The sequence below is a fragment of the Heterodontus francisci genome, chromosome 20, assembly GCF_036365525.1.
Source record: "Heterodontus francisci isolate sHetFra1 chromosome 20, sHetFra1.hap1, whole genome shotgun sequence".
NCBI classification, from domain to species: Eukaryota; Metazoa; Chordata; class Chondrichthyes; order Heterodontiformes; family Heterodontidae; genus Heterodontus; species Heterodontus francisci.
The window spans coordinates 36,557,206-36,576,714 of record NC_090390.1 but is presented as its reverse complement, the minus strand read 5'-3'; the positions used below and the strand labels follow the sequence as shown (position 1 = coordinate 36,576,714).

At 43.1% G+C, this 19,509-nt stretch overlaps 1 protein-coding gene across 3 annotated transcripts in view; it reads left to right on the top strand.

The window, feature by feature from the left end:
* Positions 1–19,509, top strand: part of LOC137380572 (1-phosphatidylinositol 4,5-bisphosphate phosphodiesterase epsilon-1-like) — a 462,747-nt gene that overhangs the window by 58,084 nt on the left and 385,154 nt on the right. For all 3 annotated transcript variants that reach the window (XM_068052603.1, XM_068052604.1, XM_068052605.1), the window contains exon 2: positions 17,123–18,796. In XM_068052603.1, the coding sequence (XP_067908704.1) occupies positions 17,507–18,796 (1,290 nt within the window). In that variant the 5' untranslated portion in view covers positions 17,123–17,506. The remainder of the gene's footprint in view (positions 1–17,122; positions 18,797–19,509) is intronic.

The window sequence follows — 19,509 nt, the reverse complement described above, 5'->3', positions numbered from 1 at the left end:
GGTATACAGTGAGTCTCCCCAGGGGTTGTTATTATGAACATTGCTTTTCTTGATATATATTAATGATCTAGACTTGGGTGCACAGTTTCAGAATTTGCAAATGATACAAAGCTTGGAAGTATTGTGAACTGTGATAGACTTCAAGAGGACATAGATAGGCTGGTGGAATGGGTGGACATGTGGCAGATAAAATTTAACACAGAGAAGTTTAAGGTGATCCATTTTGGTAGGAAGAAGAAAGATAGACAATATCATCTAAAGAGTACAATTCTAAGGGGATATAGGAACAAAGAGACCTGGGTGTATGTGCACAAATCTTGATAGGTGGGAGGGCAGGTTGAGAAAGTGGTTAAAAAGGCATATGGGATCCTGGACTTTCTAATTAGAGGCATAGAGTACAGATGCAAGGAAGTTATGATGAACCTTTATAAAATCCTGGTTCAGCCTCAACTTCAGTATTGTGTCCAATTCTGGGCACCAGACTGTAGGAAGGCTGTGAAGGCTTTAAAGAGGATGCAGAAAAGGTTTACAAAAATGGTACCAGGAATGAGAGACTTCAGTTCTGAGAATAGATTGGAGAAGCTGAGGTTGTTCTCCTTAGAGAAGAGAAGGTTGAGAGGAGATTTTATAGAGGTGTTCAAAATCATGAGGAGTCTAGACAGAGTAAATAGGGAGGAACTGTTCTCATTGGCAGAAGGGTCGAAAACCAGAGGATACCGATTTAGGTTGATTGGCAAAAGAAGCAACAGTGACATGAGGAAAAACCTTTTTATGCAACGTGTTTATGATCTGGAATGCACTGCCTGATAGTGTGGTGGAGGCAAATTCAATTGTGGCTTTCAAAATGGAGTCGAGAAAAACAATTGCTGGGCTATGGGGAAAGGGTGGAGTAGTTGGACTAGCAGAGTTGCTGTTGCAGGGAGCTGGCACAGACATGATGGGCTGAATAGCCTCCTTCTGTGTTGTGACCATTCTATGATTCTAAGTGTGAATGTGCGAAGATCAAAAGGCCAGCAAAGGGCAATATTGAAGAAATTGTGTCTGGAGGTAATGGAAGCAGTGATGAGATTCTGGTAGTGGCATGAATGAGGTAGTGGCAGCAGCAGAAGATGTGAAGATTGAAACAGATGGTCTTGGTGATGGACATGGTATAAGGTATCCCAAAAGTGGCATTGAAGAAAATTCTCTTCTGTTGGGATTGCAAGCTATGACACTTCATTACCTGACACTAGCTGAATGTGCTTGCAAGAACTGTGATATCAAAACTTTAGATTTCTCATTGGAGCCTTTTCCCACTTCTCAGTGATATTAATGTTCTTCTGTCTTATCTTCTAATATTGTCCTTGGCAGGATATAGAATTTCTGCTAGACAGTACTCCTCCACAACAGTTAAGGAGTTCTCTAGAATAACTGTCATTCATAGGTGCACCCTACAAGTGCGTACAAGGCTCCTCTAATTCCAGTGCTATCAGTTTGGTTTGTTGCATTTAATTATCCTTTAGAAAAACTTGGTTGCTTTCCCAAATGCTCAGTTTGTTAAAGCAGTGAATAGTTCCAAGGAAGAATGCCACAATTGGCCTGAGCCCCTCGGGTAGGGATAGGAAAAGTCATCCAGGGCGCTTGCTATTAATCACTTCCCATTGCATCCGATGACAATTGTGTATATATGGATGTCAAGTGAGGATGGGGATCAGGAATACCTTAACTGTTACTGTTTCCTTTAGGATGGGAATCTCTATACCTTGTAAAATAATAGTTTCAGCTTTCTGCAGAAAGTTATAAAAATAACAAGGAAGCAACATTAGCAACTGCAATCAATGTCCCTGATGGTCAAATGAGAAATTAAAATCCTATATGCGATGTGAGTTATTTTTTAAAGTGTATTTTGGAAGCACCTCCTAGAGAGAGAGAAGAGGAAAGTGAGAAAATTAGTATAAAATGAGGAAGAAAGTAAAAGAAGAAATTGCCTACAATCTTGGGGAAATAATTCACCCCAAATCAGGACCACTGCTTCACCTCTTGTAAACTTTTATCACCATTTTTGATAGTTTTATACATTTGATGTTTGCAGTTGAGGGGTGATGACTCCTTGCAACTTATTGAAGCTTTCCCCACCTGGCTACATCTTTCAACATTTGCCCCGCCAAGACCATTTGTGGTGGCAATGTCGTGCTTATCACCAAATCACACTTTGGCTTGACCGCCTACTCTTCTGACAATTTTTCCTTCTTTGAGCATCTCACCTTTTCCACCCCTCACCTCTCTTTCAAAATCATCATTTTCTCTCGCCCTCCCAAGTACAATATAAATTTTCTCACTGAGATATCTTCACTGCTTTCCTCCTTCAGCATCTGCACCAAATGACTTTTCCTCTTTGGTGATTTCAAGTTCCATCTCAGCTCATCATGTTCTCTCTCTCTTTCTCCTCTGAGTTTACTATCCTCTTATGCTCCCTAAATCTTTCCTTTCATGTAAACTCCCCAATGCATATTCATAGTCACACCCTTTACCTTGCCATCTCATGTGGTCTTGCTAATCCCATCATATCAATTACAGATAAGGCCATATCTGATTACTTTGTTCTGATCAAGTGAGGAGGGCAGGTCACAGTTGCCCCTTTGCCTTTCCTCTTATTTGATCGCAACAGGATTTGTTCCTTTTTAAACAGTAGTTGTGCTTACCACTTCAGTGAATGTTTTACCTTTTACCTTTAATGTAATTGTGAAAGAACCAATTGGACAGGTTTTCTTGAATTTAAACAAGTGTTACGATGAGCTAAGAAAGAGGTCTAGGGTTCCCTTTCAGCCTTTACCTGGTCTTACTGTAACAGGGTTTAATTTTTAAATACACTATGTTTTTAGCTCCCCCTTGGTGAATCCTTGTTCACCACTTTCCAATTATAAGGCAAAGAAACGAGCACAAACAGGTTTTCTTAGGTTTAAAGAAGAAAGGTGAAATTTTATTAAACTTAAACTTAAATTCTAATTCGGTTAATGCCTACGGATACATGACACGCCCACGCTAACATGCATGTGCGATACACACATGCAGATAGGGATGGGAAGAGCACAAATAAAAATGAAGTGGAAAAGTTTGAGGCAATATCTAAAGAGCTGTTGTTACGGTTCTTTGAGCTCATTGTAGAGTCCTTGATTGTAGGTGGAATTTGCTTTTCATTAGGGCCCAGTATTCTTCTTAAACCTTATTCACTGTAGGAGACCTTTCTCTCTTGGGGTTCATGTGTCTTCAGTGGGTTTTGGAGTTCTGTGAGAAAGAGACGGGAGCAGACAGATGAGGCTATGGTGAGCCAGCCAAGAGAGGTCTTCTTAATCCAGGAGCCAAGAGCTTTCTGCTGGCTCTCAGTTCAAAACTGTACAATTCAGAAAAAAACCCAGACTGCCAAGCAGGTTAGTCATGTGACTAACTGGTTTGACCAAGTCTGTTTGTGGATTGTATTTGAACGGGTGATAGCTCCTTTGTTCCCAAACACTGTCTGTTAATATACAAAAATGTCTTTCCAGCCAGGGTCCTGGCAACCCCTTGTAACAGGCCTTCTCTTCTTCCCAGCAACAATTTGAAATGTAATGTCCATGTGGTGAAATTCATATGCCTCATTCTTGGCAGGTAGGGGCCTACATGACACAAGAAAGAGGTAAGTGTATTATACTCAACAGGCTAAACCTAATCTAAAAATAATTAAAAGTACACTACACATTCACGCACACATTCACACAAGGATCACACATTCACAAATAAATTACAAAGTAGAAAGTAGTTTTTTTGGTTGGATTAAAGTCCGAAAAAATAAATAAAAGTTAAATACACAGTCTGAGGTTAGATAATCCAGTGGTCTTCCGGCTGGAGTTATATTCTTGAAGTCTTGGCTGGTCAAAGTGCACTTTGTGGCTGGCCCACTTTGCTCAGGGTTTTCTTGGAGACAGACTTATAGGTGGCTCTTTTCCCCTGGTCTCTGGCTGTAGCAGTCTGTAGGCTTGGAGAGTCCACAGTCGCAGATAGTTTTCAAACTTGATGCTTTCTGGAGAGAGAGAGAGAGAGAAAGGGAGGCACACAGACTTCTCTGCTACTGCACACTCAGTTACTACTTGTCTCTTTGTTCAAAGGGAAAAAAAAGAAGCTTCCCCCGAGATGGATAGACAGTCACAAGGCTGCTTGAGGTTTTCTGGAACTTTCTAATGAAATTCAGGTTTAGAAATTGGCTCTATAGGCCCCAGAATGCTAATTTACACTTGGTGGGGGTTTGCCCTTTCAAAGTCAAGGTGTTAGGTATGCCTTGACTGCCATGCCAATTAAGTAATTTTAGGTAATTCAATCACTAAGAGCAAGCCATTGTCCTGGGTCCATGCTGTTCAAACCTCTGGCTCCAGGTGGATCTTTTGAATACATAAAGGTGTTTCAGAAGAGAATTGTGGTGGCCATCTTGGCTGCCAGTGTTTTAAAAAGTTAACTGCAAGATTTTCTCAATTTAAAGTCTAATGTAAGTTTCCAAATGATGAATTAATATTTCTCATTTGACATATAGGGTTTTCTTGACAACTTCCTTGTATCACTCACCACCCACAATCCCCCTTCCCTATCCCAACCATACCTCCTTCTGTATCTTCCCTAGAAAAATCTATCCCCCAATTCACTTGCAACTACACTTTGGCTCTCTGTTCACCACTACATTTCTGTAACTACTGATTTGCTGAACCACACACTCACCTCCACCTTTGATGCCCTAGTCCCCAGTAAAGCCATTGCTCTCTCTCAACCTGGCTGTTTCTGCTGGCATGGCGCTCATTTCCGCTCCCTTAAGTCCAAGGGACGGACACTTAAAAGGGTATTACGGACAACTGGTTTAGCCATCCACCACAGATCAGGCTGGACCACTTAAAACACTATCAGGTCCTGCTCTCGTCTGCTAAAACTTCTCATTATTCCAAGATCATTCTGGAATGCAAAGATAATCTCCAGTTTCTTTTCTCTACTGCAAACCATCATCTTAAACCCCACTCCCCGTCCTCTGTACCCTCACCTCTAATGCTAAATGCGAGGAGCTCATGGACTTCTTTTGTCACTAAGATCAAGACCATCTGATCAGCTGCCGCTGCCATGTCCCTCCCTTCTACTAGCCCACTGGGCCAAATTTCCTCTAATGCTCCCCCCTGCCCTAGCCCTGAACTTGCATCTTCCTCCATTTTCTCTCCTATCTCCCATCTTTTCCTTTCTGAACTTATCTTGTCCATGAGACCCATCTCCTGCTCCCTCGATCCTATTCCCACTAAACAGTTGACTACCCAACTTCCTCTCCTGGTCTCCATGTTAACCGATATTTTAAATGGTTCTCTCACTTCAGGTGTTGTCCCTCTCTCCTTTAAATCTGTCGCCATCACCCTCTCCTCATAAAACCAAATCTTGACCCTACCATCCTTGCAAGCTACCATCCCATCTCCACCCTCCTTTACTCTTGAACATGTTGTCACATTCCAAATCCATTTCCATCTTTCCTGGAACTCCATGTTTCAATCCCAAAACAGCTCTTATCAAAGTCACAAATGTCATCCGATGTGACAGTGAGAAATGTAAACTTTCGCTCCTCATCCTTCTCGACCTGTCGGCAGCCTTAGACATTGTTGACCATGCCATCCTCGTCCAACACCTCTCCACAGTCGTCCAGCTGGGTGGGACTGCTCTCACCTGGTTCTGTTCTTATCTATATAATCATAGCCAGAGAAACACTTGCAATGGCTTCTCTTCCTGCTCCTGCACAGTTAACGCGGTGAGCCCAAGGATCTATCCTTGGCCCCTTCCTATTTCGCATTTACGTGCTGCCCATCAGCAACATCATCTGAAAACACAGTGTTAGTTTTCACATATATGCTGATGACACACAGCTCCATCTCACCACCACCTCCCTTGACTCCTCCACTGTTATTAAATTATAAGACTGCTTATATGACATCCACTACTGGATGAGCAGAAATTTCCTCCAACTAAATTTTGGGAAGACTGAAGCCATTGTTTTTGGTCCCCACTCCAAACTCAGTTCCCTAGTTATCGTCTCCATCCCTCTCCCTGGCAACAGTCTGAGATTAAGCCAATCTGTTCGCAACCTTGGTTTCAATTTGACACTGAGATGAGCTACTGACCTCATATTCATGCCATCACTAAGACCGTCTATTTCCACCTCATAACATCACCTGAATTCGCCCCTGTCTCAGCTCATCTGCTGCTGAAACCCTCATTCATGCCTTTGTTACCTCTAGACTTGACAATTCCAATGCACTCCTGGCTGGTCTCCCACATTCTACCCTCCGTAAATTTGAGGTCATCCTGCTAGTGGGTCTTAACTCGCACTAAGTCCCATTCCCCTATCACCCCTGAACTCGCTGGCCTTTGATGGCTCCCAGTCAGGTACCACCGTCATTTTAAAATTCTGATCCTTGTTTTCAAATCCCTTCGTGGCCTCACTCCTCCCTATCTCTGTAATCTCCTCCAGCCCCGCAACCCTCAAAGGTATCTGTGCTGCTCTAATTCTGGCCTCTTGAGAATCCCTGATTTTAATGACTCCAGAACTGGGGCTGCGCCTGCAGTTGCCTCGGCCCTAAGCTCTGGAATACCCTTCCTACACCTCTTCGTTTCTTGACCTTGCTTTCCTCCATCAAGACACTTTAACAAAGCTTTTGGTCATCTGATCTAATATCTCCTTATGTGGCTCAGTGTCATATTTTGTTTTACAATGTTCCTGTGAAGCACCTTGGGACATTTCATTACATTAAAGGTTTTATATCAATATGAGTTGATGTTGCTTCTTCCAATAGAATAACTGCACGAAAACATTGTCAGCAGATAGCATAAACAGCTTAAATAGGCATTGTGTGACAAATTTCATCATTTCTGTTTAGTCATGTATTGTATCTAGCTGCTGTACAAACATTCTGTTAAATATTACTTTGATGTTCCAACAGAAGGGAGGGATTAGATAGACTTTTAGAGTTCTTGGTGTACTTCTCATTTCTGAAACAATCCCAGACAAGTAGCAGATGGAATTTGATACAGAGAAGTGTGAGGTGATGCATTTTGGCAGAAGGGATAGGGAGAGGCAATGCATACTTAATGGCACAATTCTGAAGAGGGACAATGCGACCTGGGGGTTCAAGTGCATAGATCTTTGAAGGTGGCAGGACATATTGGGCTTCATAAACAGAGGCATTAAGTACAAAAGCAGGGAAGTTATGCTGAAGCTTTATAAAGCTCTGGTTAGGTCACAATTAGAGTATTGTGCCCAGCTCTAGTCACCACACATTAGGAAGGATGTGAAAGTCCTTGAGGGATGCAGAGGAATTGTTTCAGGGATGAGGGAATTTAGCAAGAAGGGTAGGTTGGAGAAGCTGGGGTTGTTCTCCTTGGAGCAAAGCAGGCTGAGGGGAGATCTGATAGCAGTGTACAAGATTATATGACAGGCTTAGATAAGTAAACAAAGAAAAGCTGTTCTCATTAGCTGATGGTACAAGGACTAGGGGACACAGATATAAGGTTTTGGGCAAGAGGTACGGGGGGAATGTGAGGAAGAATGTTTGACGCAGCAAGTGGCAATGACCTGGAACTTGCTGTCTATGAAGGTGGTGGAAGTGGAGGTGATCAATGATTTCAAAAGGAAATTGGATGGGCACTTGAGGGAAATAAACTTGCAGGGCTACAGGGATAGAGCGGGGTATTGAGACAGATTATACAAAGAGCCAACATGGATTCGATGAGCCAAATGGCCTCCTTCTGTGCCATAGTGACTCTATGGGTGAATTTTTGATCTGGGATCGGGATCCCAACATTGGGAAAAATTTCAGGTCCCGACCCTGCACTAAATAGACCCTACACGCCCACAGCTATTTTCAAACCATCAGGCCAATTAATGGCCAGGGAGCAGGCTCGCCATTAAGGATGGTGAGTGGACTCCCAAGGCTGGAGGGCCAGTGGGAGATCCTCCAGCGGTGCCACATCGGCAGTCCCACTGTCGAGGTGGGAGCAGCTGCCTATGCCTCTTCTTCTTTGGCCTCCTTATCCCGAGAGACAATGGATAAGCGCCTGGAGGTGGTCAGTGGTTTGTGAAGCAGCGCCTGGAGTGGCTATAAAGGCCAATTCTAGAGTGACAGGCTCTTCCACAGGTGCTGCAGAGAAATTTGTTTGTCGGGGCTGTTACACAGTTGGCTCTCCCCTTGCGCCTCTGTCTTTTTTCCTGCCAACTGCTAAGTCTCTTCGACTCGCCACACTTTAGCCCTGCCTTTATGGCTGCCCGCCAGCTCTGGCGAACGCTGGCAACTGACTCCCACGACTCGTGATCAATGTCACAGGATTTCATGTCGCGTTTGCAGACGTCTTTAAAGCGGAGACATGGACGGCCGGTGGGTCTGATACCAGTGGCGAGCTCGCTGTACAATGTGTCTTTGGGGATCCTGCCATCTTCCATGCGGCTCACATGGCCAAGCCATCTCAAGCGCCGCTGACTCAGTAGTGTGTATATGCTGGGGATGTTGGCCGCCTCGAGGACTTCTGTGTTGGAGATACGGTCCTGCCACCTGATGCCAAGTATTCTCCGGAGGCAACGAAGATGGAATGAATTGAGACGTCGCTCTTGGCTGACATACGTTGTCCAGGCCTCGCTGCCATAGAGCAAGGTACTGAGGACACAGGCCTGATACACTCGGACTTTTGTGTTCCGTGTCAGTGCGCCATTTTCCCATACTCTCTTGGCCAGTCTGGACATAACAGTGGAAGCCTTTCCCATGCGCTATGCAGTCCATATCAATGATTTGAATGAAGAGACAGAATGTATGGTTGCTAAATTTGCTGATGACACAAAGATAGGTTGGAAAGGCTGGAGGATATAATTGCATTGGAAGTAGTTTTGAGAAGGTTCACTCGACTGATTCCTGGGATCAGAGGGTTATCTTACGACGTAAGTTGTGAAGAGTACGTAAGGAGTCCGCAAAGGGATATAGATAGGTTAAATGAGTGGACAAAGATTTGGCAGATCGAGTATAATATGTGAACTTGTCCACTTTGGCCAGAAAAATAGAAAAGTAACATATTATTTAAATGGAGAGAGATTGCAGAACTCTGAGATGCAGAGGGATCTGGGTGTCCTAGCACATGAAATACAAAAAGTTAGTACGCAGATACAGCAAGTGATTAAGAAGGAAGAAGCAATGCTGTCATTTATTACAAGGGGAATGGAATTGTAACAGTTGTATAGGGCATTGGTGAGACCACATCTAGTGTATTGTGTACAGTTTTGGTCTCCTTACTTAAGAAAGGATATAATTGCATTGGAAGGAGTTTAGAGAAGGTTCACTTGACTGATTCTTGGGATGAGAGGGTTATCTTAGGAGGAAAGGCTGGGCAGGTTGGGTCTGTATTCATTGGAGTTTAGAAGAATGAGAGGTGATCTTATTGAAACATAAGATCCTGAGGGGACTTGACAAGGTGGATGTTGAAAGGAAGTTTCCTCTTGTGGGAGAGACTGAAACAACAGGGCACAGTTTAAAAATAAGGGGTCTCCCATTAAGACAGGGATGAGGAGAAATTTTTTCCCTGAGGGTTGTGAATCTGTAGAACTCTTGAGGCAGGGTCATTGAATGTTTTTAAGGCAGAGGTAGACAGATTCTTGACAAACAAGGAAGTCAAAGGGTATCAGGGGTAGGCAGGAAAGTGGAGTTGAGTCCACAAACAGATCAGCCACGATCTTATAGAATGGCAGGGGCCAAATAGCCTACCCCTGCTCCTAGTTCATATGAAGAGAGAGAAGGGCATCTCAACATGGAGGTGCCCTCTGAATACAAGGTAAGTTTTTTTCTTAAAATGGGGGTTGTCCATCATGGGATTAAGCCATGAGGCTGTCTCGTTGCATTGGCCGTGTTTCGGCCGCTGTGCACAGCCCGCACGCCGGCTAGAAAATCCCAGTTGGCGTGGGAAAGGGTCCTTAATAGGCACCTTAGTTGACTTCAATTGGCTACCCACCACTTGTGGGCGGGTAGCTGATTCGGCTGCATGATCCCGACCTTAACTCAACCAAGCCTTTTAAAATTGGCTGAGGGTCGGGATTTTGGTGCCGAATCAGCATGACGGCGCGGCGCGAAATTCCGGGCCCGCCGCCGTCAATCCCGACCATGTCGGCATTTAAAAATTCAGTCTTTTGACTCTATCATATTGCTAGGCGATGGGTGAGGATTATAGAATCTAATGGTTACTAACTTTTTTTTTGTTTAATCACTGATTACAAAATTATTTGGAGTATTATCACTTCCAAGGCTAGCTTAACTGCAGCGCTCCCATTGTGGTTATTTTGTGATAAGTTTTATCTCTCAGGTGATTAGTGGACTTTTAAGCACTTCCGCGTCTTGTATATCCTGGGAGTGTTTAGATACCGAGGTTTTTATTACACATACAGATAACGTTTATGTATATAATGTTTGCGATCATGTTTGCTGAAGACGCTTCTGATCCAGTAGTTCATTGCCTGTTTATGCCCCAGTGCTTTAAAAACCAGGAGTCAATCTTTTTCGGGCTGGGCAAGAAAAAGTCTTGAACTTGTAATTTGTATTAAACTATCAAACACACATTCCTCACCACAAGCATGTAGAACTGCCGGTTTGCTTCAGATCTCGGTTGTAAGCTCTGCAGTGCCATGTAATATCATTCGAAGCAATTCTCTGACTCACTCAATAAAACTACAGATTGTGATCAGTGGGCAAAGTTGAAATTCAAGTGAGTGCAGCCTTCTGAGTCACTTTCGAACAGGTAAATCAACAGGTAAATCATATGGTAAGAAAGTTTTCAGACATCGCTCTGCGTTCTTCTGTTCTGCCGTGCAACAGTACATAAGGAAAATTTGACGTGTTCTTAAAGTTCGGATTTACATTCGCGGGAAGAATCCTTGCTGTATATGCTTGTACGTAAGCAATCCGGTTACAGTGGTAATGCTTAACTGGGTGGGATGTGAGAGTTCTTTTTACATATTAGAAGTTTATAACGTTTGTACAGCGTCTGGAAGAGGGCCAAGGAAATCTATTTTCAACTCTGAAATCCAACACAATGGTTTTGCTCCCTAAATAAAGGAATAACTTTGCAGAAAAATTGTTATAACTTAAGAAATGTCTCCAAATGATTTTTTAAAAGAAAGGAAGAACTTGCATTTATCTAACACCTTTCAGGATGTCCCAAAGTGCTTGACAGCCAGTTAAGTACTTTTTGAAGTGTAGTCACTGTTGTAATGTAGGGAAAACGGCAACCAATGTCTGCGGAGCAAATTCCCACAAACAGCAATGTGATAATGACCAGATAATGTATTTTTTAAGTGATTGTTAAGGGATAGATGTTGGCCAGGACACTGCGAAGCCAGACAGGGCCTTAATTTAAGATCTCATCTGAAAGAGGGCACCTCAGTGCAGCACCCCCTCAATACTGCACTAGAATGTTAGCCTAGATTTTGTGCTCGTGTCTCGAGAGTGAATCTTAAACCACAACCTTCTGCCTCAGAGGCAACTGCGCCACAGCTGACACTTTCCTCATAGCATTAAAAGAATTCAATACTAAGTATATAATGTGCTTAGAATGTCTTAAGCAGTGTTAAACTGCTTCACATTAAATTGGAGTTATAATCCCAACGTATGCCAGCCAAGAGCGACGTCTCAATTCATTCCATCTTCGCTGCCTTCGGAGAATACTTGGCATCAGGTGGCAGGACTATATCTCCAACACAGAAGTCCTTGAAGCGGCCAACATCCCCAGCTTATACACACTACTGAGTCAGCGGCGCTTGAGATGGCTTGGCCATGTGAGCCGCATGGAAGATGGCAGGATCCCCAAAGACACATTGTACAGCGAGCTCGCCACTGGTATCAGACCCACCGGCCGTCCATGTCTCCGTTATAAAGACGTCTGCAAACGCGACATGAAATCGTGTGACATTGATCACAAGTCGTGGGAGTCAGTTGCCAGCATTCGCCAGAGCTGGCGGGCAGCCATAAAGACAGGGCTAAATTGTGGCGAGTCGAAGAGACTTAGTAGTTGGCAGGAAAAAAGACAGAGGCGCAAGGGGAGAGCCAACTGTGCAACAGCCCCAACAAACAAATTTCTCTGCAGCACCTGTGGAAGAGCCTGTCACTCCAGAATTGGCCTTTATAGCCACTCCAGGTGCTGCTTCACAAACCACTGACCACCTCCAGGCGCGTATCCATTGTCTCTCGAGATAAGGAGGCCCAAAAGAAAGAAGAAGAAAATCCCAAGGAAAGTGTGACAGCCTTTTAGATGTGAGTTGGAGGGGTTCACCAACTTGGCAAAGGTGTGTTTGAAAAACTGATTCTCCCCTGTTATATTGCCATGCTATTTTTGTATTGATACCTACAGAAAACCACATCACATCAATGGGAAAGTGACAGTACAACTGTAGGCTTGGCTGTCTGGCTTGGGAGGTACTTTTTCAGTGTAAGAGGGGAGGACAGGCGGAACATTTTTTACACATGGGACAATTGACTTGTGCAGTAATTTACAGGCAAGCCATTTGATTGTATACATAAATGGGTTCAAGAACGAACTGGATGATTTTCTAGAGAAGGGCAAATGGTGAGAAGATGGGTGTGAGGCTGAGATTGATCATAAAGGGACAGGCTTGTTTGGTGAAATGGTGTCTACCTGTTTCTATTCCTACAGTTATATTTATACGTGCAGCTTTGTAATATTCGAGCAATGTGAATGAAGCAACAATGTTTAAGTATGCAGTGGAAGGAACTGATCTGAGTTTCTGAGTACCAGGAAGCTGAGATCTGGGGCTCCGTGACGAGGTCACTTCTAAGCCATTTTTATACTTAAATCCTGACACTTATGAATTCAAGTATTGCTTAATATTTATTTTATGAAATCACCAACATAAAGCCGAGTGCAGGAAGTACATAATTGCAGATGTTGTGTAACTAATTATTTTCTTAATGTTTACTTTCAAGAATGCTGGCAGCTGAAGCTAGAAGGAATCAATGAGAAATTTTACTTCCAGCATATATTTAGATTTGGATCGATGCAAGAGCCAATCTATACAATCTGCTTTATGTGATTAAATGCCCTTCAATACCTAGCGAACGGGAAACAGAAGGGTGTTAGGGGAGATGACCATAGGCATGGTGAAAGAGGTTTGTTTTAAGGAGGCTTTTGAAGAGGGAAAAATGAATAATAGGGTAAAGTGGTATAGGAAAAGAATTCTAGAGTGTTGGCATGGTGACTGAAGACTGAGTCACTGATGGCAGAGTGAAGGGAGATAGGTGATGTACAGAACACCAGAGTCAGAAGAGTGGTAGGTAACTGGAAGTTGGAGCTGGAGAAGATTGCAACAGTAGGTTATAGGCAGGCCATTGTTACGCTCAGGTAAGGAGGGATAGAAAGGCTCCCCTCTTTTCCCTCTCCTTGTTTGACCGTTACAGGCTTTATTTCTTTTTAAAAGTGAATATACCTGACAATTCAGTGAGTGTTTCACTATTTATGTGCTATGATCATTAAAAAAGATAATTGGACAGGTTTCCTTGAGTTCCACAAAGAAAGAGGTTAGTTTTATTGTACTAAACCAATCTAAGTAAAATAATAAACTATGCTCCAGCTTTCTTTCGCACACACACACTCCCGGGTCACACACATGCACACTCAAATAAGTTACAGAGTGGGGAAGGATAGATTGGTCAGATTAGAGTCCAGAGCAATACAAAGGGGCATACAGTCTGTGGAGTTTGGTGACTTGGTTGTCTTCCGGATGAAGTCAGTGGTCCTGAGGCTTCCAGTTTGTAGATGTGGTCAGAAGATTCAGTGGTCCTCCTGGAAAACAGTGATGTGGATGAGTTCCTTCATGGGGTCTCTGTTTGCTGCATTGATGAGCTTAGGTGGTCACGGCTGCCAGACAGCATTCGAAACTTGCCAGGTGGACTGGGGAGAGAGAAAGAGAGAACCTTACTTGGGTCTCTTCTGATCAATGTCAGTTACTTGTCTGCTGCAGAGAGAAAAAAGTCAGCTTAAATCACACAAATGGTAGGTCTGTCACATGATGGCTCGATGAGTATTTCCTCTTGCAACTTAATTAGTTCATGTCTAGGACTTCCCTTCTCTCCATCAGGACCCCATTGGTCGAGTGAGTACAGTGGTCCATCTCCACCAGTTTAATGTCCCAAGATTGCCTTTAATATCTTGTTAATGGAGACTGGCTAGGTGAGGCACTCCAAACTTCTCAAGTCATTGTTCTGGAGGGGACTGGCCAGACAATTCGACTTCCTCTCAATGCAGTGGAATGCAAGGGATTTTGATGCAAATTTCAGCGGCCATTTTAGCTGCTAGCCTTCATTCTTTTAAAAATTTAATTCAGGTTTTCAGCCAATGGATTACAAAATCATCATTCCCGTAGCACGTGCTTGTGACACCATGGAAGATTTGAAAGAAGGACAAGGATTTTAAGGTTAACATGGGGCTGAATTTTACCAGCTCCTTGACGCTGTGGGTTGTGGCAGGGAGGCCCATAAAATGCTAGCGGGAGCAGCCCGCCACGACCCACAATGTTGAGAAGGCCCTGCCGGATATTAACGGCGGCAAGGCCTCGATGCGACCCCCCTGACACCAAGTGGCGGGGCCTTCATTAAAATATTGAAATTAGCCACATTAACATGGAAATTAACTTACCTGTTGCCGGCAGCTGTCCCATGTTGATTTTACGGCCAACCGGCCGCAACATGCATGCCTTCCGACCTCTGTTGGAGTTCTGAGGGGAGGCACTGGTGCGGAGGGGGGAGGAATAAAATTATCAAGGCGGTGGGGGTGGGGGGGGGGGGGTAGTGGGGAAAACTATTCCTATTGGTTGTGGGGATGGTGGGAAGGGGTTGAGGGTCAAAGATAATGAAGTTCATAGGGGAAAGTTCAGAATTTCAAAAAGTGTATTTTTGGGGGGATAGGTCAGTTTATGTGTTTAGGACTCAGTGGGGGGGGGGGCTTGGGATAGGGGATTCACTGTTACATTGAACGTTTATTGGTTTTATTTTAAGCTTACTGGCACCTTTAAATATTTAATATATCGTGAAGGGCTTGAAGCCCTTTAAAAATGACGCTGGCGCCTGTGCCATGGCATGGGATGCTGTGCCAGGGACGCGGTGGCCACCCCTAGTGACGTAGAGGGGGCGGCAGCTCTGTCCCCTCCATTTAAATGAGCCCCTGCATGAAGAAGATTTTTGATTTCCACTACTCTGCCAATGGAAAAATCCTTCCTAATTTTGTTCCTAAATGATCTAGCTCTAATTTTAAGATTGCATCTATTTGTTCTGGATTCCTCCATCTGAGGAAATAGTTGCTCTGTATTATTCGTATTCCCTTTTTGCACCTCTAATTACTTTCTTTGTATCCCTTTGTTGGCTGTTTGGGATTTTGTTCAGGATAAGTTGTGCACCACAGTGTTTTGAATGAACTGGGTGCAGGGTAGCGGCAGGTCAGGAAAGCATTAGAGAAATTGAGACTTGAGGTAACAAAAGCATGGGTCATGGTTTCTTCAGAGAGGGTGAGGTATCAGGGCATATACAGGTGATATTTAGAAATGGAGGTGAGAGGGCCTAGTGTTAGACCAGGTGTAGGGATTGAAGCAGGGTTGAAAAGGATTCTACTGCAGTCAAGGAGGGTGTGATGTTTCTGGCAGGAGTCAACAGGAAGCCTTCTGCCTTGCCAGTATTGAGCTGGAGAAACCTCTTGCTCATCCAAGACTTGATTCGGAAGAAGCAATCAAACAGCATGGCACTAACTGAGGAATAAACAGTGGGGGTGGCAAGAACACAAGAACACAATAAATAGGAACAGGAGTAGACCATATGGTTCATCAAGCCTATTGTGCCATTCAATACGATCATGGCTGATCTTATGCTTCAAGTCCACTTTTCCACCTGCTCGCCATATCCCTTGATTCCCTGAGACCTGAGAGACAGGTAAAGTTGCATCTAATCTGCACACCCTCTGTTTATGGATGATGTTGACAGAAGGCAGGCTATTGCTGAGGAAAAGGAAGGGACCAAGGATGGAATCTTGGGGGCACAGCGAAGGTGACTGAGCAGGTAGAAATTCAAATCCTAATGCCTGTTTTTATACGTTTTTGTGGCAGGTAAGTGGCTCGAGAAGAGGATTAACTACACAGAAAAAAAAACTGGAAAATCTCTGAAGCAAAAAGGTTTTGCATTTCATCAAGTACTCCCCTTTAAATAAATAATAATGCTAGCTCACCAACCAGTGGGCAATTATTTCACAAAGCACATAGATAGGGAGTTTTCGCTAAGTTACAGTGCAATTTGCCCAAATTGGCCAAGCTAACGCAAAAGATGGAGGAATTTCAAATCCAAATTACCCCCAGCACAAGTCAAGTGTCGACTATGTTTTGCGCTAGTTTAAGAAATATCGTGCTGAAAGCTGGCCCGCCCACAAAACTGTCCACATCCCCAGATCAAATTCATCACCATGGTGAGTCTTCACTAATTGTGCCTGTTTGCAGGCCTTTGAGGAAGCTCTTAAAATTAAAATGGTTATTTTAAGTGCAAGGACATTAATAGACACCTTTTAAAAGCTTTTAATATTAAAACACATTTAATTTACTTAAACTGACTACACCCAATGTAACTATTAAATGATTCTATATAATTAAAGCTATTTTCAGTTATTTAAAATCAGGTCAGTCAGAGGTGATGGACTAGACTGATTAAAAATGCTTATTTTTTGTGATAAACCCATTTTCAGCTGTATTACTAAAACCACATCAAGTTATCTCTCAAATAAGTCAAAGAATATTTTTTAAGCAATTTAAAAAAATACATTAAAAAATGCTGCCCAATTATTTGATCATCGAAGATTTTAGATTTGACAATATGCAAATGAGATTGAGTGAAAACTTGGGCAAAAAATTCAGTTTGGAAAACTGGTGCAATTTGTGCCCAGCTTGCCGATTACATCCATAATGGAAACTCTACCTCATATCGTACAACACTTCTTGTTACCATTCTGTGTTGGAAGATGTGAACTTCCGAAGTAATGCCCATAACTCTCCACATTAATCATTTTTCTTCTTCTTTTACAGAGAAAAGTAATCTGAATTTGGAGACTGCCGTAGGATAAACCATTTTCTTAGATCATAAAGGAACAAAATACTTCTTCACCCAATTATTTGTAGCATCCATCTTAAAGATGAATTTATACAGCTGCAACACAACTGATCACTCACAGTAAAGGATCCCTAATGTACTCCTCAGAACACTTTTTATATTGTACAATACTTGAGAGTCCAGCTGTTCACAGTGAAAACGATTAGTATTCTCTGTTGGGCTTTATCAGCTGGTGAAGTTTTTCTGTCTTTAAGTAAAACATCTGTGAAGGGAAAAGCTCACTTAGAGTTCAACCTTACTACCTTTACAGAGCTTCAGCAAGGAAATTTCCAGACTGCCGTCACTGTTCAGGCCATGCTATGACAGTCAAAGAAAAGAACCAGAAGAATATTGAGTGTCGCTGTTTCAAGATGACCTCTGAAGAAATAGTTACTTCTGTGTTTGCGACCACAGGGCCAGGAAAGATGATATCTGCCCAGTCAGCTGAAGATGAAAATAGGCTGAGTAATTCAGGCTGTGATGTTAAAATAAGGCATGTTGACAATGAAGGAATTCTGGATGTAGATACCGTGTCAATCGCACGGGCTCCTCCAAAGGCTCCTCTAGAGTTGCAGGGCTCACTGCCCAGCCCACTGCCAATGATGTCTGTAGCACATCTGACTGCTAAATACAATGCTGAAAGTGCAAGAAAACTTGAGCAGAGTGAAATGGGGACTTCAAGCTCAAAAATGGGACACTACAGTTTAAAGAACAGCAAGTCTAGCCAGAGAAATTGTGACTCCAGTCCGTTTTCAGATAAATCATTGGAGGAATTTAATGAATCATGTCATTTGCAAACAGATGAAGACATACACTGGAAGCCCAAGATTTTCCCCTCTTTCTTAGGAGGAGGGATCAAAGGAAAGGAAAAAGGGTCTACAGATGAAAGGTCTTCTATGGAGCGGCCATCATTGTGCAACCAAACGGTTATGGAGGACAGTTGTCCACACGGGGGTTTGATGATAAAGCACCCTGCCAGCAGTGAGAATAAAAGGTACCATGAATTTTGTCCTGGTCATTGTTCACAGGGGACTTCAGTTTGCCATGTTGAACATAACTATCGATCCACACCCTTATGTTGTGCATCAAAAGTACAATTACAATTTCGAAAGGACTACATTGCTGAACGAGTACATAACAATAATGATAGTTGCCGAGGCTTGCATTCCATTCAGGTTGGATTAGGCAGAGTCCAGAGAAAAATAAAGGTGAAAGCCTCGACTGATAGGTCTGTTGCAGGCCATTCAATGAACCAGTTTCCCCTGAAGCCTTCCATTAGCTATCCTGAAGATATAGGCGACAGCTGTGAAGAAGTGATGGGAGATGAGTTGGACCGAAACAAAAAGGAGCGCTCCACTTTGCTGTTTAGACGATACAATAAGAATAACCGAGAGGTGAAGAAATCAGTTTATACTGGATCCAGGGCACGGACAAGGACATTACCTTCGGGCTATATAGGTGCCAAGGCCAGGAAGGCCATCAGCCAAAAGAGGAACATTAATCCTGATGTCAAACTTCCCAGGGTTCCCGATGAGAAGCTGGTGATATGTCAAGCCATGTTGAAGAGAGATGACTGGGATCATTCCTGGACCAATTCCAGCAGGTGTGAGGTAAGATATCTACACACAGCGTTGCTTGAATTTATTCTGTTTTGTTTTATTTGCAAAGAGATGCAAGGAATTCAGTTGCTAATTAGAGAATCTACACTAAGGAGTGATTGCAAAAGGTTTGAGAAGTCGATGCTTGATGGTAACGTTGGCTAGCATGTTGACTTAAGATGTCTCTCCTCGTCTGTGCAGATCAATTCTAGTGCAGGAACAGAGATAAAAATATTAGCTTGGCCTTCAGAAATTCCCATCCTTGAATCTGTAGTAAAGCACAATACGTGTACTTGAATAGACAGCTGAAATAAGAAACCTTAATCCAGGCTTGCACACAATTTAATAAACAAATACTAAATACAGTGCAGTTGCCTTTTGATTTCAATATCGTAAACACCTGTGTAAATAGATGAGGTTAGTGCAGTTTATGTGGTCTACATGGATTTTAGCAAGGCTTTTGACAAGGTCCCACATAGCAGACTGGTTAAAAAATAAAATCCCATGGGATCCAGGGAAATGCAGCAAGGTGGATACAAAATTGGCTCAGTGGCAGGAAACAAAGGGTAATAGTTGATGGCTGTTTTAGCGACTGGAGGGCTGTCTCTAGTGGCGTTCCGCAGTGCTCAGTACTGGGTTCCCTGCATTTTGTGGTGTAAATGATTTGGACGTAAATATAGGGGGCATGATCATGAAGTTTGCGGACGACACAAAGATTGGCCGTG